The following is a 22,706-nucleotide window of genomic DNA, read 5'->3' as shown; positions in this document are numbered from 1 at the left end:
TATGAAATACTTGCTATGGTACTCATGCTAAGGTTTCTACTTATTTCATTCGAACATCTCATGAGATGCAGACACGTTTGGCTTGGATTGCCTTCGTTTTTTGGTTCCTCAGCGATGTGGCTGCTTCAATCTTCTTGGAACCGCACTGTGGAAACTATATCGCACCCAAAATCAGCGGCGGGTATAATGCCGCATTTCATTATTCTGCCTGGATGGCAGCTATAAACAATAAGACACATTTTATCTGCGGCGGCACGCTGATTCATAAGCGTTTGTACATTTCAACGGAACAAGATTAATTAATAATACAAATATTGCTTTCTTAGGATTCGTTTTAACAGCTGCGCATTGCATACGTGGCCAGGACGTCCTGTGAGTATAATTTGATTTACTGTGAAATTAAGATAATTCTCATTCCCGTCGTAACAGATCGGTTGGTTTGGGTGCCTACTATAAGAGTCATCCTGAAGTTCGCAGAGACGTCATAGAAAAAATAATGTTCGACGGGCGTTCTTCTTTTGAAAATGACATTGGCCTGCTCAAGCTGTCCAGCAACGTAATCTTTAATGGCACGTGATTGATTAATTCGACCGCCCAGGAAGTGTTATAAACCATACATTACTATTTCCAGCCCATATTCGTCCAATCTGCATCGTTTTGAACCACAGTCTGGCCAACCAAATGCGCAACGTGTCGACCTTCAAAGCCTTTGGATGGGGATTCTTACGCGGACGCAAGGAAACCGATATTCTTCAGACCATCACCCTTAATAATTTGGATCGAAAAAAGTGCGAAGTGGATTTGTCAGTTTATCTCAGTGAGAAACAGATATGCGCTGGTGTACCTTTCGGAGACACCTGTCAAGGCGATTCTGGCGGTCCCCTGACGAACAATGTGAATATTAGCGAAGTCGGCAATCGGGAAGTTCAGTTCGGGATCATCAGCGCTGGCAAAATTACCTGCGATGGACTGGGAATGTATGTCGATGTGATGAGCTATGCGGACTGGATTAAGACGACAATAGAGAGGCATTATACCGAGGATGAACCACAGTCATCACCCGTCCCCAAAATTAAACCCCAGCAGCAGGATGTGTTTTTGTACAGCGACTGTGGCGGCGCCAACATTGCTGCGAATTTGGAGGCAGATATTTATGGACTCAATTTGCGGGCTCAGGGCATCTTCATAACACACCGTGCGTATTTCTGCATTCTTAGAAAGCAAAATGTTTGGCAATAACGATAATAATATTTTCCAGAGTTCGTGTTAACCAATGCAGAACGCTTGCCAAGGAACCCATCAAACTTGTAGGTGCTCTCGGAAGGTACACTTTAAAACGAAACTAACAATGTATTTGAGTTAACCAACAGGAGGGTATATGTGAAGGGAAGGACGAAATTCTACGAGGGGTATAGTGTGCTCAGCGTCTTACCGAACGATCAAAATGATGTAGCGTTGCTTAAGCTTAATCGCCCCGTGACGACCCGTGGAAGCCCAGGTAACTTTTGATATTCATAGTTTATTTCGATCACTAAACTCTGGCTTCGCAGCCGGAATGAAACCCATATGTATGCTGGCGAATGTAGTAGACCAACAGAGGGCCGCGTCTACTCCACCCTTCACCATGTTCTTCGATGCGCCCACTCATAGACGCATATATGATGTCAGTGTGGCCCTTGGAAACCCTCACCAATGCTCAGGAAGAATCCAGAGACGAGTAGAGTGGAATAAACTGTGCGTCGAACCTCCCAACGGAATGAGCCGCATTGGAAGCGGTAGCTACATACTGGGGAAGAAGGTAACGAACTCGGGGAAGATAATGTTGGTTCTGTTTGGTATCGTCAGTGATTCTTCCAATGGTCTGTACGTCTTCACAAACGTTATGAATTTATCGGAATGGATTGCAAATGCGATTAGGAATAACTAACTTTAGAGATCAACTCGATACATATAACATACGATCATATAATCCATAAATTATAAAATAATAAAAGCATTGTAATTAAAAGCGACAGTTCATTTTGGATGTACTTAACTTTATTTATATGTACTTAATGCGTATATTTAATTTGATTAAATACAGTGACTATGTTTCTTTGCACATTTACGATAAGACAATGCGAAAACATCATGTATGCACGTACCTAACTGCAAAGCTTGCTATATAATTTTAAATTTTGTGTGATTTGTGTGGCTTGGATTTGTTTCTCGTTCTCGTTGCAAGAGCATTAATGCCTATTCAAAATATTTACAATTCACTAAGTTGTGGAATCATGCATTCTGCGTTTTGTGGTAAAGCTTGCGCACCTGGAAACGCAGCTGCAGCGCAACTGCGTTATGGCAAAATCGAAACTAAGGAGAGGGCTCATAATGGAAACAAGAGTGCACAGATAAGAGTCGAATCGAGGTCAATTGGCTGCTTTTTAAACAAGGGTCAGCTTGGAATAATTCATTTAAGCACATTATGTATGGAAAAACCAAACAATTTTTGTGATTATTTTTAAAACTGTGGAGTTTTTTTTTAAAACCTTATCTTTAATAGACCAACGATCCAATTGACACACTTAATATTTTGTTTGTGTGGGACGAAACGGAGTGGGGGTAGAACTTAAGACGAGCATTAAATAATCGGATGTGTGTTTTGAGCTTTAGTGCTTCGGATCCTTGTTGTAGTCCACATAGACGCGTACCACCTCCCCGGAATACTTGCGCTGCGAGGGCATGAAGTAGAAGTCGGGCGTATCGGATCCACCGTTTTGTCGCGGATCGTCACGCGACCGGTCGTAGCCAGAGTCCCGATCGCGGTCCTGGCGCTGGCGCCGCTCATCCTCCCTCTCTCGCTCGCGCTCCCTATCCCGGCTTCCTTGGCGCGCGGCCCGCCTGTCGTGGGTGTAGTAACCCGAGGGCTGCATGCTGGCCGGGCTCTGCTGGTACTGATGCGCCTGCCGCGGCAGGGAGTAGGCTCGCTCCGCATAGGAGCTCCGGGAATAGGGTGCTCCTCCGACGCTGCTCTCCTGGGTGACACGTCCGTTGCTCCGACTGCCGTTGCCATTGGAGCTTTTGCCCTGGCCGTTCGGACTCTCGTAGTACATTTGCGACTTGCTGGTGGGCGAATGGGACATGGGAAGTGTCGTCTGCTGGCTGCTCGTGGTCGACTGATGGCGGTTGCGAGCCTTCTCCTTGCCCGAGCTGCTGTTCGTAATGTTCTTCTCCTCCGTTTCGCCATAAGGGTCAAAGGCATAGTTGGTGTTGGAGGCGAACTCCTTCCAGGGTGAGTTTTGGATAAGTTTCTCCTGCAAATACAATGAGATTTTAGCGTGATTTAGTTGAAATTTCGGTGGGTTTCCATCAAGTAACTCAGCCAGTCAGCAATTGGTGTGGGAATTTCGGAATCGTTGGGTGAACCATGTACAACGCAGACAACAACATTTTATCATGAAATCTTTATCGAAAAATAATAGGGGTTCTTAACTGTTCTGCAAAGGTGCCATCGTTTAATCCGAAAATAAAATCCTAAAACCAAGATGCAGGAGGAGATTCTTTCAAAACAGAGTGTATGGTTAATATACGGTGAAGTGTTCTAGGGATCTAGCAGAGGATTTAGAGAGCAGAGGGTTTCAAAGATTCCAATTGCCCAACATTTTTGGGGTCTTTCATAGCACATATCAAATGCTGACTGGTCAAGAGAACCCGCACACAAATGAAGGGAAATGCAAATAGATGTTAATTAGATAGAACTGGAAACACAGAAATGGGTTAAGTAACAGTCGCAGGAAGAGAAGCAGTTCTGAGATTACCGTCCAGAGAGGCGGGGTGGTGGGTTAGGTGACAAGGTTAATACAACAACAGATACCACAGAAAATAAATAGAGTTTCAAATTACCGATTTAGTTATTGAATTTTGATAAACGCGGCACCTACGCAGACGCAGATACAGTACATGATCAAGAGGTTTCCGGTACTTAAACTAACTACAAGATGGGTTCGGTTCGGTTCGGATTAACACGTAAATGCGCTTAAGGTAGTTGTAGCTGACGCTCGGTTTACAGGTGGATCGGGCAGTAGGGCAGTATGTCTAGGGCGTACATATGATCTGATCTGATCTGATCTGAATTTAATTTGTAGAGTGAGTCTTTTATAGATCGCTAGAGGGCTGATAGTAGCGCTGGTGCTGTCGCTGTTGGTACATGCGCCACTCTTCGGGAATTACGTAAACCAGCTTTGAACGACACGGTTACAATGGGGAAAGATTAATAAGAAAGGAATGAGAGACGCCAATTCGACACTGAGAAGTAAAATCTTAAACTTACTGTCCACAACTATCGATTTTCTCTGTGTCGAAGAGGCTTATGCTGACCTTTTATGATCACTCATCACACATATCACTCACCTTCGTGTTCTTGCTCTTTCGCGATGTCTTCCAAATGGTGCAGAAGGCCTGGATCAAAGCGATGAGCACCAGGGCCGCAATCAGTCCCAGGACGATGTACAAACGTGTCTCGGAAAGATCGAAGAAGGAGAGCAGAGTCTCCTTGGCATTGGGCTCGGAGGAGCTCTTGTCTACACGAGAAACATAATAGGTTAGCTCATGGAAGCATTGCACGCTTCAGATCTTACATTCCAATGCCTCAAAGTCCAAGAACTGAGGATCCACCGTTAGGGAGCCCACTCGACCGGTGGCAACCTGATCCTTCAGAGCCGAACGAATCACATCGGCGTTCTTCTGGGCTGCTGCCTCGCTGGTTTTGTCCACCTCGTTGGTCTCTAAGGCGTGCTTCTTCTCCACATCCGCCTTGTCGAACATGGCCTGGACCTTGGCCACCATGGTGCTGCCCTCCCTGAAAAAACGTAAACCAATTAATCAACTTCTACTTTATGTATTATATTGATAAAACTTACTTCTCAAAGCCCAGAATCTCTGTTTTATAGTAACCAGTCAACGGACTTAGAATACCATTGAACGAATCCGAAATAGTGGCCGCCAGATTGTTGAACTCCACGGTTCCCGGCTTTGGCGCCTCATAGGATTCACCCAGGTTCATCAGCTTAACAGCCACGGCGTAAACAAGACGGCTTGGAGCCGGAGTGCTGGTGCCCACAAAGACGGACTCCAGTTCTATGAAAGGTCAGAATTAGTATAGTCAGTATTAGTATCTTAATGGATCCCTTACCCTTGCCACAGGACTTAATGCATACGCGCTGAGAAGAGATTGGAGGAACCTGCTCGTGTTTGCGGATCTTCTTGTTCACCACATTGAATGCACCGCCCAGAACCGGGAAGAATAGATAGAGGCAGTGGTCGTCCGTGAAGGACAAGTCCTGTTCGTCATTGCTGACCCGCTTGCGATTGAACTCCAGAATGGTCACACCCTTCTCAATGCGTCCTGATGCATTGTAGATGTCCTGGCGATCATCGAGTTTCGGCGGAGCGTAGCCTAGCACCCAGGTGTCCATGAGGAAGGGTCTTCCGCTGCGTCCGTCCACCCAGCCAATGATCGCATCAGTCTGCGACATACGCTGATCATCGCTGAAACCGATTCCCGTCCAGGTCTGCGTGTTCGACGTTTCAATGTGCCAACGCATCTCGTCACCCTTTCCGACCGTCTCCCAACTGGCGTAGTACTCGCAGGTGTGCTCCTGGGGCGAGCAATTGGATGGATACTTCCAATGACCATAGCAATCGTTATCCAGCACATTGGTGCCCAGATCGTTCCGGTCTGTGCTCGTGGCTGACTTTTCTTTTTCTGTTCAAGCATCGGTACAAGTTAGAAAAAATGCAATTATATCTTATATGTTAAAATTTTACTTACCGAAGAAATTGATCTGGGTGACTCCCCGCTGCATTTGGTGTCCGTGATATTTTAGTTCATCCTGCTGATAGAAGTTTTTGACAGTTGCGGTCTGCGTTTCCAGCCCAGAGGCTGGCACATGCACATATGCTTCCGGCTCCTGACCCTTGGCCCAAATCACATGGGTGAGCGCATCGTCTAGAGTGTGATCGGTGGGCTCATTCGCAACCAGTTTTTTGCGGAAGATTATCGTGGTCACGCCATTCTCCTCAAAGCCCGTTCCCAAGGCCAGGTTTGACTTGCCGCCGAAGAACTCGTCGGGGTGGGGCGTCGAGCGATCACGGCTGTAGTAGTCACCCACTCTGCTGGCCATTCCTCGGGCTGCTCCGATCACGATGTCCGTGCAGTCCATTCCATTGAAATCATGTCGTGGTGTGTAGGGGTTTAGACGGTATTTGGGTGAGTCTGTAAATCAATGAAGGATAATAGATTAATAGATCCGGAGATCATTGATATGTTCGATCCTTACCAGCTTCACGACGTTGGCGATCTGACTTGGTGCTAACGCGATATGAAACACTTGTAGAAACTGAAGAGACACCCTTTTTGGCAAAATCTCCTGCAACTCTCTTGGATTTTGAACTCTGGGCCTCCGGCTCAGACTTCGGTTCCGGTTCGCTCTTGGGTTCCGGCTCGCTTGTTGGTTCCGGTTCGCTTGTGGGTTCCGGTTCACTTGTTGGTTCAGGTTCAGGCTCGCTTGACGGCTCTGGTTCGCTCTTGGGTTCTGGTTCACTTTTGGGTTCCGGTTCGCTCTTGGGCTCAGGTTCGCTCTTGGGTTCCGGTTCGCTCTTGGGCTCAGGCTCGCTCTTGGGTTCCGGTTCGCTCTTAGGCTCAGGCTCACTTTGTGGCTCTGGTGCGGCCCTAAGCTCGGCTAATCGCTTAGGCTGTGGTTCGCTCTTGGGCTCTGGCTCACTCTTAGGCTCCGGTTCACTTTTGGGTTCGGGCTCACTTTTAGGTTCCGGCTCGCTCTTAGGTTCTGGTTCGCTTTGAGGTTCAGGCTCACTCTTGGGCTCCGGTTCACTCTTGGGCTCCGGTTCACTCTTGGGTTCGGGTTCACTCTTAGGCTCCGGCTCGCTCTTGGGCTCTGGTTCGCTCTTGGGTTCCGGTTCACTCTTCGGTTCAGGTTCGCTTTTAGGTTCAGGTTCGCTTTTAGGCTCCGGTTCGCTCTTAGGTTCAGGTTCGCTTTTAGGTTCGGGTTCACTCTTGGGTTCCGGTTCGCTCTTGGGCTCCGGTTCGCTCTTGGGTTCCGGAGCAGAGGCTTCCAATGTTGTGGTCAGATCTCCGATGTCCCGTATCAGCGGGAAGTTCTTGCACTCCGGTGTCATTCCACGTGGTCTCCAGCCCAGGCCGACCCAAGATGTACCATTGACCTTAAGTACCATCTCGATCTCCTTCTGTTCTTCAAGCAGCCTCCAGTAGACGTGGTAGTCAGGTGAGAGCTCCTTTTTGGAATACGAGGAGAGGTCGAGGCTTGTGCTCTTGTATGGCGACCGTTTGTTGCATCCAATACCGAACCAGCCGAAGTTGCAGTAGCATTGTTTCTTAGGCAGCGAGGTTCCACCCAGTTCCACGCACTTGCCCTGGACGCCGCAATCGGAGTCGGCAGAGCACTCATCCTTGTATTGGCACTGCGGGCCATAGAAGTTCTTGTCGCACTTGCACCGCGAGGGGAAGTATTTGCCATTGCCTGAACAGGTCTCCTTGAAGTCCTTTCGCAACTTGATGTCCACATCGGCGCAGGACCAGAAGCGATAGCTGGTGGTCCATTCATCTGCCTGACGAAGCAGCCGCAGAGTGCAGTTATAGCATTCAAAGTCGTTCGGAATCTTCACTTGGTAAGACTGGGCACTATAAAGAGGAAGGTCATATAATATCCCATAATAAAAATGCTCCGGATAATACTTACGTGACATCAGTGCTCACAAACTCGGAGTTATTTACATGTGGCGTTAGGTCCAGTACAGGTCGATCGAGGGCATCCAAAAGTTGCAAACGAAAACCGCCCTGGAAAAGTGGATGATAATTATTAATATGGTTGCGCCAAAACAATGACTGAGAACTTGTGATGCGGTGTCGTGCAGTCAGGCCGCAAACATGGGAATCTCGAGTCTCGGAGCTTGACTTTGACTGCGTGCATGTGAGGCAATCGTTCGAGAATGAATTCTCGGCTAATTAGCCCTTGCAGATGGAATAGGAACCCCAAGGGGGCGTGTCTGCTCCCATTGCCGCAGATCCATCTTACCTTGTGCGCGTAGGCCAAATGCCAGGTGACGTTGAACTGCGTGCCGGAGAGCAGCGATGTGCGGATGGAGCCTGAAATTAGGAAACCAGAGCGTGTTCAGTGGGCCGGTGATTACATGTGACAGTCGTCGAGTCGTCCACGGCCATCTATTTGCCCAGATCCCGTCACATAGATAATTAAATCCACTCCCCCTGGTATCGAACTGGTTCTGCATTGAAAGGCATCGAGTACACCTGCATCTTGTGTACCCAAACTCCCTCAGCAAATTGTGCATGACAGCCCAGCTGACGAGCTGGAATGCCAGTATGCACCAGGTAGATATATGCACCCATATGTGCATAGACCCAGCCCCAACATCTTTGAGAGCCTGCCCAGACAAATTTCATACTCGTCTGTTGCATAAGAGCCATGCGGTAATCTTCGCTGACCAGCTGCGAAAAAGTAGAGGATGAATGGGGCTCTTCAAGAGGGCCAGGCATGCACTAGCAAAAAATAGTACTAGCCTAGAGTTTTTCATCCATAAAACCGAAGGAATATTAATGAAATTCAGAGCGCATTCCCGCAGTTTTCAATGGAACTCTTGAGGAAGAACACTCCTTAATCGTTGCGTTAGAGCTATCCTACAGATACCTTACTGACCAACTGCATAAAAATTTTTCTCGGTGTCCAGATGGACATGAGGAGCTATCAATGCCCAGCTCGCACATCGTTTGGCAGCCAATACACGGCGATCGAGTCGCTAATTGAGGCCATTAAACGTTTATAGCGAGGCTCGATCTGTAAAAGCGAAAGGAGGAGTGTCACTTTTCCGATGTCCCCGCGCTTGTCTTGGCCAATAAGGAAGCTGAAAATTATGATTACTACTGCTGGCACGAGATCGCGCAGCCAGGTTAGCCAAACTCAAGGAGGCTGGGAACATAAAAACGGCTGACCACTTGAATCACTCGATAGCTGTTCAATGGTCGTGCGGCTGGCAGTTGGTCATCCCAATATGGGCATAAAACGACATCTGAAGCGATGGACATGACGCCAAGTGGTTTTGTCTAACCCACGATTGAAAGCTTCTCAGACAACCACATTTTCTGTGTTCCTTTTTCAGGGTATTGGATGGTTCTGACTCTACATCGAAACCAGCTAACGCCATTTGTGGGTCACTAGAAGCTCGTTCTTGGCAACAAAACTCTTGGTTTCTATTGCGCAACCAGCGGAGGAAATCAGCTCCACTCAGCTGGAAACCAACTGGGCTTCCCTTGTTGGTTTTCTGGGCCACTGGGAAATGCAAATCAGTTTGAATCGAATGCGGATCAGTGCATTCTCAACATTTGATTGCACCTGACGGGCCGCAGACCTCACACAGCTTCCCATAACTCAGCCCGATTTCGCTTTGTTTTGCCTCGAAACGGAAAGCGGCCAAACCAGATCGAGAAATGGGTTAAGCGACTATCGGTGGATAAATCAAGTGTTCCCATTAATAAATCGAAACAACAGACAAATTATGCTCGAAAAGGGGCGGCAAGCCATAGCTGCTCGGACGCTCGGACCTGTATCCGAATCCGAATCGGAATCGCATCTGAATCCATCCATGCACCAAATTAGCAGGTGTTTTTCGGTTACTTTTTTCGTTTCCCATGGTCCGAACCGATCGTTCGAAGCTGCCTGGTCAATATTTTGTACGCCTTTTCGTGTTTCGCTTCTACTCCGTCATAATTCCCATGAGCAGGCCCGCGAAAGTTGTTCACCTTTGCGTTTTGTTTTTGGAGGCTGTTCAAATTTTGTATCTGTGTGCTGGTTGAGCTTGAACTCGCCGGCGACGTCTGGCCATTTCGAAAGTCCGTCCCGCTCGGTCGCTGGATTCAAATCGGTCGGGGCCGCCTTGACTGACCGCCCCATCTCCGGCGGAGATGCGCGTGAAATCGGTTTATAATTGATTGGAAACTTGGCTAATTTGATCATAAACTGAATTCCATAGATCGACGGAGGGAGGGGCTGTCGGGCTTGGTGCTGATTGAATTTCGGTGGCCTAATAATGGTGTTTTTATTGGAAATAATATTTATATCTTACCACTAACGGTTGGCCAAATCCTTTGCTTAGATCTGCGCCAATATAGAAAGCTAAAAAGAGCAGCAGTTTTCTGCAACTCATCATTCTGGACTTGGGTGGATTAGAACCCGGTGGGTATTTTTTAATGGGTGGCATTACATCATGCTCTCCCCCATCCGCTTCCAAGCGCTGCTCCCCCCGCAAGGCAATTTGCTGTTGTTGATAGAAGAATGTTCGCTTGCATGCATTCTAATTGCATGGGGCCAACTACAGGAGCAAGTGAGCAGAAAAGAAGAAATCAACAGCCAAATATGGTCGCCGCCTCTCACGAAGCCGCAAACAAAGACTTCCGTCTTGCGGACACTGTACTGTAGAGGGTGCACTGCGAAAGGTTGACAAATACACTGCCAGACAGCGTTTGCCTCGGCTAACGAAGCGTTGCGCTTGCGCCGCGGAGGGCCATAAATTTCAGCATTTCTTGCCGCCAAAAAGGGGGAGGGGCGTGCGCGGTGGCATAAGTAACGTGCCATATAATTCATTTCGCTTTGGCAACCCTACACAGGCAGTTGGTTGCCACCGTTCGACGGCCGCAAACAAACCTGACCAAGTGGCTGACGTCTATGGCAGCTCCTGAAGTTGCACGGAGCACAAAACCTAAGTCTTACGGAATGTTGAATCCGGAATAGATTGATTCGATTTAAGTAAATGCAATCGTCCAAAATCCAATTATAAGCAGACGTTATTTTGCTCTGTGCACCATTTGCATTCCCTGTGCTGTGGCTACTGCTACTGTGGTCAAGGAGTTTCGCTTTAGTTAATTGCTCGTGACGTTGTCTCGGCCAGCCCCTCAGGAGGCCTCCGACCGACCCGCTCCGATCCGGCCCAATCCAATCCATTGCGATCCGATCCACTGCTCCACACTTGGCCCCACAGTCCACTCCACTTGCCGGTTGGTATTTATGGCTCCACATGCACTGGGGTGCAGATACATTGCAGTGTGTGAGCTCGTTCTGTGCTCGTGGAGCTGGAGCTACTTGTGCATTCCCCAGCAATATTACGTATACGTAGCGATGTCCGTGTCGACGGCTTAAATGTCATTTATGACCGGCGCTCTCATTGATATTCTGAATGGTTCACAATGCGACATTTCGCTGCAGGATTTAGCCTAAAATATGAGCTCGACCGCAGTTTGCAGTGATAAATGGGCATCGGTTTCTGTCGCGAGTCGCGACAACTGCGAAGATAAATCTCTTTCGGAGCTTATTGAATGTTGCTCAAGTCGGTGGCTGCGGTTGCTGCGATTGCGGCTGACTAATTGACATTTGCATTGAGCTGATTGCTCTTCTAATTATCGGAACCGATGTTGTGTCAACTCCATTGGATGGCTAGATGGCTGGAGTGCCGGATTGCCTAACCGATGCTCGCTGGCTGGCATCTGCCGACATGTGACACAAGAGGCGACCACAACTTGACCTCCATTCCAGCGCACTCAGCACGCCAGCAGACAATTACAAGCCATGAAGAAGAAACATGAAAACAAAGCCAAATCAAAACAAATCGTGTGCCAGCAGACACTGAGACAAAGGCTGTGGAAAAGAGTGTCAAACACGAACAAATTGAGATGGATTAGATTTGAGAGGCTGCAATGGATTCGAGAGGGGCCAGCGCAATGCAAACAAGATGCAAGACGCTGCGCAGAGGTCAGCAGTCAGTCAGTCGGTCCCCATTCCAATCCCTGCGTTTTTGTAGGCCAGTGAACCAGTTGCCAGTCGCCGATGATGATGGTGATAGAAAGGGCAGCAGCAGCAAAACAACCTCAGCCCCATTTGGTTGTCACTGTCGGTTGCAGATACATCTGCATGCAGCGACCCATCTGCAGATAGATCGTGGAACTAGATGAACTAGGTTTTAAGCATTTAAAGCAGTTGTATTTGGATACATCCAGCTTTAGGTATTACTGTTACAGTATGTTAAATTGCAAATTTGTTTGCTGATCCTTCCTTATGGAAAGTTATTCTATCTACCACCATCGATAAAGTTGTCAACATTTTCGTCATGCCGTAATCGCGGATGGTGGCCGGAATAAGTCGCCTCTCGCCAATCAACACGCTCTGCCCCCGGCGACTTCTGTGTGCCGTAATGCACAAGTGAAAGTTTTTCACTTGCAGCATGTTGCATTCCACTTTGCCTCTCGTCGGCGCATACATCATCATCAAGGCGGCCAGTGAGCTGGAGCGGCCCAAGCCGCAGTTGCAGTTGCAGTTGCCGTGGCTAAGACCTGCTTTTTGGCCAGCTCGAGACGCGTTTGGCAAGCTGCAGCAAACAGAAATCAGCGAACAGCAGCCGCAGGCGAAGGCAAAAGTTGTCATGCCCCAAAATGGGTTAAACGTGCCGCCGTTGCCCACGTTGCGTATACGCAATGTGTGCGCGTATATATAATTAAAAAAGCGGGCAAAACAAAGCGAAATGAAACTGCAAACGAAATTGAAAACGAAAACAAAAATATGGGCAAAAGAGCTGCGCACAAAAATGTCGCTCAACGGGTTGTACACTCCGCAGTACACAATGTATGCACATTATTCGAGTGTGTGAGCCATACTTTATGGACATATCCATGGAAATTGATTTGGCATTTTGATGCGGCACACGTGTTCCAGCCGCCAGTTGCCAGTTGCCAATTACCGACCAACTCAAGGCAATTGTCGGCTCCGAGTGTCTATAATTGATATGCAAACAGTATCGATGGGACTATCCCAAAAACAGACACACACCGAAAAAGAGAGGAGAAAAACCCCAGCCCCCTTGAAATCAAATGTGTTATTTCAATTTATTTTCGAAAGTGCATAAGAGCTCGAAGACCCAACGATCATATCATAATCGTAATGCTCATAATTTGTGTGACCCAATTTATTTGCCCGCTCCACAGTGGATCCCCACTCACCTGCGAGCAAGTGAATGGCGGTCGAGTTGCTTCTCCCCGCTCGCGATATGCAAATTAATTGGTAACACTTTGCAGCAGAGTTAACAATAACAACAGCCAGCTGCATTGAGCAACATGTATGGCATATAAGTATAACAATAACAATAACAACGGAGCATAAGCATATGCATATGCACATTATGCAAGCGAGTGCAGAAGCAAAAGTTTTCAGTTTTCAGCCGCAAACTGCACGTCTCTGAATTATGAATACATTTAGCCAGCAGTGCGTTTCACAGGTGTAAGTCATTAGCAGCCTCGCTCGAGTGACATGAATCGATATCATTTCCATGGATTCAAGGCCTCAGCTGGTGGAGCACTGTGGTTTTGATACCATCGTAACATGCATCCAGTTTTCGACTGATTTCTAAACAAAATTATGAACGATCAGCTGTATATATTGTCATTTAAGGCACATGCTGCACAGCATTTCCGATCCATAGCTAAGCTCTTACTTAAGCTTATGAAACGCACTGTTTTCCTACAGCTGTATGTGTGAATTGAACGTGCTTGACCAATTACAGTCGGCAAACAAAGCGCACATAACCAGCCGTAATAAGCCATAATATTATATTCAAAGCGTGCCTGGCAGACGAGCTAGTAAGCCAACAAAAGTTGGCCAACAATTGGCAATTGGGAAATGCACTTTCTGAGCATCTGGGCCCGATTCAGCTGCCTTATTTTCCATGAACTACAAATTAATCACTTTTTATCGAGCTCATATAAGTTACCTGTATTGCAGCTTTGATGATGTGATAAATATTTGTGTTTCGAATTAATGAAATAATTTTCGTGCCACATTTCTATGAATTTAGCACGGATTAACACATTCCAACTTATTTTTAGATTTATTAGATTTGCACTAACAGACAGTTCGACTTATCTAAAGTATAGTAATATAAGAGCAAAGCTTAATATAATATAAGAGCAATCTAATTATTTATCAGTGTACTTTTACCCCCTTTTTGGTTATCCAAAATCCAGGTCACTTTCCTAGCAAACAAAACTCCCCGGAGAACACTCACCTTTCGGCATGCCACATGGCGCCTTCGTTCGCGCATTGTCCAAAAAGTCCAGGTTGAATTTGCGGGCAGGTGGATAGGTGAGGGCCACATGGGCCTCCGATCCCAGGTATCCGAGGTAGCAGCACCAGGTGGCGAGCAGCAGCAGGGCTCTTGCGGTCCAGGCGAATGGCGAATGTCTTGTGCTTTGTATAGACATTTTGTATAATTTATTTCTTTACAATTTTCGGCGATTGTCGGGGAGTTTCCTTTCGCATTAGCACCGCTCGGCGTGTTTATTGAAGCGCTTCTCTTTCTCTTCTTTTGTGCAATTGATTTTTACGGGGATTTTGGCGGTGTTTTGGAAATTATATAATTAATTTCGCCACAAATTGGACGCACATCTCAGCCGGCAACGGTTGACTCTGAAGGAGGGAAATAAACAGATATAGACAGATATTTATTAGCCAAGAATTGCAAAACTTTTTTGGGGACTGGAGCTGGAGTATCTGGCAGATGAATATGTGAAAATGATTTCTTGCATTGGCCCAAACAATGACAAGGAAATTTCCCACAGGTCCATTAAAGTTTCTTTTCGCCGAAAGTGTCGAAAGATGCATACGTTTCTCTTTTATTTTCTCGCAGATTTCCAGTGTGACAGGCAGATACATCGAAGTGATCCTCGTGAAGTGCGGTTCAATGCTCGATCGGAATTAATATGTGGATATGTGTGGCTGTCCGCCGCCTTCGACAGCGAGTGAAATCGAAGGTCTTGCCGCGTTCAACAAACTAATCAAAGCCAATGACAGCTGCCCCCAAAGCCGAGCCGAGCTCCAAAACTATGAGATACTTAGATACTTAGCTGCTTGGGCATTGCTCTTGGCGTTTCTAGAGCCAAAGTCCGCCAAAAAAGCTTGTCTAATGAAACGACATAAATCAGGGGAGCGAGCTACCTGCTGTGGGATTGGTTTTATTTTTTCCTCGTGTGGCCCCCGGACTAAACGACAACAAATGGCGTTGAAATGGGCGTAAAAATGTGGCACGCTGGGGCCAATTGTTTGGATATGGAAAATGGTGCCACAGTTTTGACAAGCAAATTGCATGCTGCATGAAATCTCTGTTTTCTTGCCCCAAGATAAATCAACGACAATTGGTGTTAGTTGGTCTCGGGGTCTGGCCGATTGGCGAATATCTCCACGAATCTCCGCAATTGGGAACGGACAGCCTCTCCAGCTCGACCACCGCTCCACTCCGGCCGCCGTGCTCCACTTTTCCCAGTGACATCTCAGTTCAGTTAAGCAGCGGTGGCACCCAGTAATCACCGACTCATTGTCCAATGCCAGACCCCCAGAAATATCTGCTCAAGACGTATACATCCATATATATATAAACATTTTTATAAGCCATAACGGTGCGGCAACGACTTCCGAGGCGGCAGCTGACGCTTTGGGTGACCGCCTCGTTTGGTTTTGATTACTCTAGACCAAGCGAACCTGGCCAACAACTGTCTGGCATTGAGAGCAGCGGCACAATGGTAACAACATCAGCAACATCGACTGTGACGACCACATGGCTTGACATTGAAGTCGCCAAGCAAAACAAAATCGAAAAGCATGTAAAAAATGTTAATTAAGACTCGGCGCACACGAGCAAATGGAGTCGCATAAGTCGAGTATCTGGAGCAGACTGTGCAACTGGGCTAGAACTATGCGTTGAAGTACTAATTGGTAATTCGATGTCACACATAAATCTTATTTCGTATATATCTGATGAGCAAGCCAATGTAATTATAGCTCCGATAAAATTAAGTTAGTTAAAACATAGCTCATAAAACATAGTTACGAGATAAATGTAAGTACTATCCGCACAGCTTAACTTTAATCTCATTTTAGTTCATTAGCTAATGATAAGTAATCTCCGCAGTCAGAAATTTGTCATGACCATCTTAAAGTTTGACCCGCTTGGTGTTGAAATCGATCCGCGCTCTTTGTGCAATCCAATCTTCCCACATTTGAGGCAAAAGCAGACCAGTAAGTAAACTAATGGCGCCCAGCTGGAGACGCCGCTGCCAAGAAAAGTGGGCAACTCCGGGCTGGAAAACTGCGTGATGCCGAGCCAACTGACGGCTGGCCGGGCTGTCATGAGTTGGCCAAATCCGAGGTTCGTTACCCAACTGACTAAGGGAAATCGCTTGAGCCTGGAGTGGAAGTTAGAGCCGACTTAAGGGGCTCAGGTGAGCAATTACTTTAATTGAATTGCCTCTCGAGTGCTTTGCATTTCCACTAATTAGAACTGAGATGTAATTAACGAGCCGCTTGGCCGCAGAGCAAATGCCAAAGCGAAACAGATTCGAATGCAATTCACACGCCATTAAATTGAAGTCTTCAACGCGACTCGAGGCGAGACACTTCGGATGAAAAGAACACTTGACTCGGTTTCTACGACATATCGATTATGGCCAACCGAGCTGCGGACATAAACATTTGGCCACGCTACTCATGTTCGATTCACGGCGACAGCGAGTGGAAAAAATGCAGTCCAACTGGTTACGAAATATTCGAAAAGCTCATTCATGTTGGTCTTTAGATACGATTTTCAAAATACGCCAGCCACCGACGTTTGTATCTGAGAGCTGTAAATGTATCTGTGACTGAGTCGCCGTTGGTGTGAGTGTAGCTGGGCACCGGAAACCGGTTGCTGGCCCCAAAACAAAATATAGTCAACTATTAATGGATCGGCGATAAGTCGACGCTATCGGACCCCGGCCAAAGTCGGACTCTGGGGCGGCAAGTGTATCGCCTATGGCCGCTCCCAATAGACCCGAAATTAGAGCCCCCGATCTGCGGCACACTCTTGGCCAAATTCACTCCACTCGAATTATGCGCGAGCGCTCCATTTCCAGCCAGCCAAATTAGAGAATAACATGGCAGCCAGCAATTCGGCTGGATAAGTACAAAATGGCCAAGTAAAAGAGCCGAAATTGATTTTAAATGGGACCGAGTTGGCCATTGGCGATTGTGTAACCACTTAACGGCCGAGGAAGGGGGTAACAAGGAAGACAACATCGCACAGATTCGACAAACACATAACAGGCAGTAACAATTAAGTCAAGAGAGCTCGTTCTCAAGAACACAATCTCAAAACACTTCACCCAAGACACCACATAAAAACTTAATATGTGCTATAGTTATAATAGACCTAAAGAAATTAATTTGCTGTATAGTTTTTGTTATCAATGTGAAATACTTGCAAATGTTATTGCCCAATAAAATGAGGAATCCATTCCGAAAATGATTAGCACGCTGACTTTCGAATCGGACCGCACCACCCGGCGTATGGGTGATGTGTGGATTTTGGCCAGCGGCTGCTAACGGTCCATGTGACTGGCTACTCGATGGCAGCCACTCAGATCTGGCGGCTGTATGGTGCGAAAATCAGCTCGTCATGATGGTTATGCGAGTGCTGTTTCTGGTGCTGTTTGAGTTAAACATACCGTGTTTGGATTTCTATTTGCGCGAAATTTCTCAACTTTAATGTCACGCACCACGAATCCGCCACCGAACTTGGACGAGGAGTCGTCGTCGATAATATGTGATTGACAAACATGTGTGCCAAGTTGGCTCATTGTAATTACCTGAGTGCACAGAGAGAAATATTTCACTAAAAGTGGTGCTCATTGAACCGAGTAAATGCTTTCAAAGCAAGTTACTCTATTAAATGGTTACATATATGCATATAAAGAGAAGCAGAGACTCCTGATATCAAATTAAAAGTGCTAATGCTCATTAATCAATTCCATTGGCGGAGTCCACAAAGCGGTGACATCTTCGGTTCGCAGTGAAAGTTGATTTAGTCGAATCCAAGTTTTTCATTGACTTGTGTTTATTTTCTATTTCACCTTCGATTTCGACTCGGATGCCGCGGAATGCAACTGAAGAAAAGCAAACACAAGCACCGCGCAAGCAAGCAAACAGTCACTTTCGATGGTTTTCTATCAATTATGAAAATTAAGCCATCACCAAGTTGACAAATGATACCAACTTTGGCTCTGTCAAATACATGTATACCATTTTAGACCCCCACAGTTCCGATACGTTGACATCGCGGCCAATTTCCGCTGATTAGCATAGTGGAACCGTGTAATCCCGTCCAACTGGTGCAGCCAGTTTGTCTCCGAGGGTCTTTCGCTTTCGGCTTTCGGCATAAGTATGGTATATCCGAAATTAAAATAATTCCATAGTTGGGCTCTGGATTTCTTCGACTTTCACAAGAACGGGCTACACGGGTTCCGAGGATCGGGGTCACCTGTGGGGTCAGGGTGAATCCAAGGGTTAAGCCGCGGCCAACAAGCGAACAAACAAACAACAAGCGTTTATTTGCTGTCGCTTTATGGCCATTAAACTTGATCTCTAAACTGGCGAGAGCCATCCAAAGTACTTGTATCCGCAGCCGTAGCAAACTTTGCCTATAAGATCGTATTTCAAACTGCCAGCACCGAGATTAAATGATGGCCGTTTCGGCTGAGTGGGCCTTTGTTATTAGAAGGCAGACGGGCCAAGAGGTGCAGGAAAATCGCTGACAGCTTTATTATGTTTGTTTTTGTTTGCCCCTCACTTAGGCGGATTTACCCACAAAGCAATTCAGATCTAAATGATACTTATTAGACTCAATGATAATTTGTGTATAAAAAGAAGAATTTACAATTCCTACATCAAGTAAGTTTGTGCTTCTTTGTTGGCCTTTTTAATAGGTATAAACTTCCCCAAGTCAAGCTTCTCTACAGAATGTATGATATCAACAGCTGCTGGCCAACAATTTATAATATTTTTTAATAAAAAGTTACTTTGTTTGGTTGTAAAATGACATTAAATCGCTGAAGCGAGGGAATTGCCTACCGACTGCCTTTTGCACTAGCTAAAATTAAATTCACGACTTTACGTGGGCCATCAAAATTGATTCGATCGACTCGTAAATCGTATTTATAAACATTAAATCATTCAGACCGCCCTTCTCGCGGCTTCACTTTTGTGCAAATTCATCGCCGCGATTGGCGTCAGACGATCGCAATGACATCCCCGATTCACAATCGCAGTCGCATCCACCTGTTAATTTATTAATGAGTTGCAGAAACCGGTTCGAGGTTTACATAAATACCCGTGTATAATCTTTACAAAATTTGCCCGCAAGTCGTTAACGGCAAATGCTTCAAAACTCTCTTTTCTTGCTGAATCGCGAGAATAACTTTCGCAAAAAATCGATACGAAAAATTAATTTTCAGCAGAGGCATTTGTGTGTCATTTGGGGCGTGCTGGCCAAGTTTATATGCGCGAGCAATTGGCCAGCATAAGAAATTAGCATTAAAATCTAAGGTCAGTCCGCGAACGCCTTACGCATTCCAAAGTGAATTATAGCCAGCTGTATACGAGCCGTGTTTGTTTGATTTTGTTACGGTCATTTTGCGTAATCCGATGTGCTATTATGACCGTTTACACGGACTGCTTACAGAAATGCGCGGCATTGAACGGCGCGCGGCTCAACTGGCGATCCATATGGGCCCAATACAAAAGACTTAGGCAACGAACGCGCAGCATCTCGACAGCTGGGGCAGCGTAAACAAAATGATAAAAACAATAAAAAATTCAACTAACTGCCATTATAAACAATTTGGCAAATGAATGCGAAATATTCGTTATAAAACTGGCACACATATATGGATATGGTATATGGTATGGCCGAAAGTGTTCAGGTTCGTTTCGAACAAGTGTACAAATTACTTTGACAGTTCAAATTACTTCTGAAGAGTCAAGATGCGCTCCAAGGTTCCCCCACCTCTGCCGTGTATATGTTGTTACCAACCAGTTTGTTTAGCCGAGTGGACCCCACCCACCTCCTCGCCATCGAAACGACCATTAGACAAACCTGCCCGACGTCAACGACGGCGAATCAGATTCTGATTCTGGTTTCGTTTGCCCTCGCGCATTCTCACTTTTTGATTTTTCTTTCGGTTTTTTGTTTTGGCCGATGGTGTTTTTGTTTTAAGCTGTTACTTTTCGGGGCTTATTGGCATTTTTTGTTTATTGGGCGATGGAATTCGCAGCGTGTAAGTATGTTAATAATAGCGCTTGATCCAAGTGCCAGCATATACGCTTTTAATGCCCCCAAAAATAGTATGGGGGACGAGGCTCAGGGAGAACCTGCGTGGTGTGGGTAGCCTGCCACAATCTCACACAGACTTGGCCGGGCTCATGTGCCTGTGTTAGACGTTAGATGTTGGTGGATGCCATCCGGTTTTGGCCTTTGCAGCTGCCAATGCTGCTCGGCTGCATTCCGGGCATGACTAAGAGAGCCGCGAGTCGCGGGAGTTATTACCCTCAAGGTCACTTCTGGCTAGGCTTCTGTTTCTGCGGCGGTCCAATCTCGGCATGACACGGCACTGTGTGGTCAAATCGATAGTGCGCATAAAAAATAGTACCCAGCAAGGTGATCATCATGGTTGAATGTGTGAATGTCGAAGAGGTTTATCTTAAATATGCCATATTTTCTTCCGTTTAAATATTCCAAGTACTTGTGTTGATTGTTTGAGATCCCTTAGCAGCATATCATACGTAGGTAATATGATCATTGTTCAGCCAAGTACAACCATACTATTTAACTAACAGAAACCAATAACACTGATTTTTCTCCATGTATAGTACATACAAGCTTTATGCCTGATTGGCTTAGAGGGTCAGCCATTAGCCGGGAACTTAGCTAAGCGGCTTAAATGGAATGGAGACAAACAGTTATCGAGGTGATGAAAACAAAGGAGAATTAATTAGATTCCGCTGCTGGATAAGGTAGACTAATGAAAGCTAAGAAGTCGAAGTCGCCAACGGAGTTTCGAATACAGGTGACTCAGAGCGAGTTCGACGTTTCTTTTTATTTGCCTGTGATTAATGGACTTACAGAACGTATACGCGATTTCTGCGTTCATGCCATTCTTGGCCGACTCGCCCGGAATTGGTTTTTAGAAGTGATCTCATCTGCCGCCGCAGCTTCGGTTCTGGCAACCCACATCGATCTCCGCGGAACAATCCCAAAAAGCAGCTGTCAGCTGCCAAATGCTAATATGCAATAAATTATGCCTGCCACAGAGTGTGCGTATCATATCAAATCGAATGGAATCGAGTGTGTCTATAATTACACAGGCTTCGTGGCGAATTTCACTTTTTTCCCTGCTTCCGCTGCGACATGTGCAGGGAATTCCAAAATAAGCGCCCGTTTGCATTGCCAATTCAGCGAGCATTCCTGCTGCTTCTCTTTCTTGGTCTTCCATATCTTCCATATCTTCTTCCATATCTTCCATATCTTTCTTGCAAGGTACATATCCACATAAATACACTTCAAGAAAATGCTTACCACTTAATGGGTTAAGCTTAAAATATTAGCAAGGCTATATCATTTAAAGGATTGTTTCCAAAACAACATTGCCTATTAAGAAAACAAGTTTATATAGAGACAACTATTTAATATTATGAAACATACTGATCCCTCCTATATCCTTTTTCTAAATATGCTTGTATAAATGCATTCGAGTTCGTGGAGGATGCATTCCAAGGAAACTCACCTGAAGGAGGAGAACGAACTGGCAAATGCCAGTTAAGATGTGGGCGGCGATAAGTTACGAAAAACGCAGGCGCACAGCACTGCAAGATCCCAATCCGAATCGGAATCCAAAGCTAATCAAAAGTTGCAACACGCACGCGCTGCGTCGAGGGGCAACGGGGCGGATGGCTGATGGCGGATGGCGGATGAGGGGTGGTGGAGAGCACGACACACGACGATCAAAGTCAAAACAATGCAGCCGCGGCACTTTAAACTCTTTTTTATTTGGTTTGTTCAGCGTTCTCCGCTGGGGATGCACACCGCGCAGTTGCAATTCCAATTGCAGCGGATTGCACCCACAGGTAGGTACGAGTACTGAGTACTTTACACACGGCGTTTGCCTTTGTGTGGGAGGTGGAGGTGATGTGTTAATCAATCAACGAGCGCGCATCGAAGGTACACTATTTGCCACATTGATTTGCTTACTTCTGGCGGATTTGTTCGTCTGTTACGATGTGTTTTTGATTTCTCGTATTTTGTTGCAACGGCTGTACGTGACTGCCGCGCACTTGCACAACGACCACAAAAATCCAGGGGATCCACGCTCCGGAAGGCACGAAAAATGCGACGACACCGCAAAGCGCAGCAGGAAATCGCAGACTCAAGCGCACCACACGTCCGCACTCCAGTGCGTCTCGATCGAAACTGAGGTTTGGATCGGATGGGAGCGGATTGCAGGTGAGCCCCGAGCTTAGCGCTCTCACTTGAGTGGTATTTTTGTTGATTTGGTCTTTTTACATTTTGGATAATATTAAATAAATAAATGCTTGGATGAACATGAATAATTACTTACATGGTAGCTTAGTGTGTAATAATATGATTTTAATTTATTTAAAAATGTAGAGAAAAACAAGACCGCTTCAAATTGTTAGTTTTTTTTGTTTAAAATCATACAATTTTTTTTCACTCTGCACTGCGATCGTTTCTCGCCAGATCTGGCAACGCCGAGGTTT

General features: G+C 46.2%; 2 protein-coding genes across 4 annotated transcripts; one reads left to right on the top strand and one right to left on the bottom strand.

Moving 5' to 3' along the window:
- Nucleotides 1–31: 31 nt before the first annotated feature.
- LOC6735787 (prostasin) lies at nucleotides 32–2,107 on the top strand. Its single transcript, XM_016181340.3, has 7 exons — nucleotides 32–270; nucleotides 327–372; nucleotides 430–569; nucleotides 632–1,195; nucleotides 1,259–1,307; nucleotides 1,371–1,498; nucleotides 1,551–2,107. The coding sequence occupies exons 1-7, from the start codon at nucleotides 66–68 to the stop codon at nucleotides 1,925–1,927; spliced, it is 1,509 nt and encodes a 502-aa protein (XP_016029162.1). The 5' UTR covers nucleotides 32–65; the 3' UTR covers nucleotides 1,928–2,107.
- LOC6735786 lies at nucleotides 2,003–22,424 on the bottom strand. 3 transcript variants are annotated; one of them, XR_001599730.3, is made up of 12 exons: nucleotides 21,716–22,424; nucleotides 14,134–14,534; nucleotides 8,091–8,161; nucleotides 7,755–7,852; nucleotides 6,318–7,696; nucleotides 5,810–6,253; nucleotides 5,171–5,743; nucleotides 4,899–5,115; nucleotides 4,617–4,837; nucleotides 4,390–4,559; nucleotides 3,883–4,218; nucleotides 3,129–3,293 (listed from the first exon to the last, which is right to left on the bottom strand). XR_001599730.3 is itself a non-coding variant. In XM_016168775.3 (11 exons), the coding sequence occupies exons 2-11, from the start codon at nucleotides 14,327–14,329 to the stop codon at nucleotides 2,649–2,651; spliced, it is 4,014 nt and encodes a 1,337-aa protein (XP_016029160.1). In that variant the 5' UTR covers nucleotides 14,330–14,534; nucleotides 21,716–22,424; the 3' UTR covers nucleotides 2,003–2,648. The 3 variants fall into 3 exon arrangements, 2 of the variants coding, with proteins under 2 accessions (XP_016029160.1, XP_039147493.1); XM_016168775.3 differs by lacking the exon at nucleotides 3,883–4,218 and having other exon boundaries at nucleotides 2,003–3,293; XM_039291559.2 differs by lacking the exon at nucleotides 3,883–4,218 and having other exon boundaries at nucleotides 2,003–3,293; nucleotides 22,180–22,424.
- Between the last annotated feature and the right edge of the window lie 282 nt (nucleotides 22,425–22,706).

This window comes from Drosophila simulans, chromosome 2R, assembly GCF_016746395.2.
Source record: "Drosophila simulans strain w501 chromosome 2R, Prin_Dsim_3.1, whole genome shotgun sequence".
NCBI classification, from domain to species: Eukaryota; Metazoa; Arthropoda; class Insecta; order Diptera; family Drosophilidae; genus Drosophila; species Drosophila simulans.
Note: the sequence above shows the minus strand (reverse complement) of the source record. Positions and strands in the feature narration are given on the sequence as shown.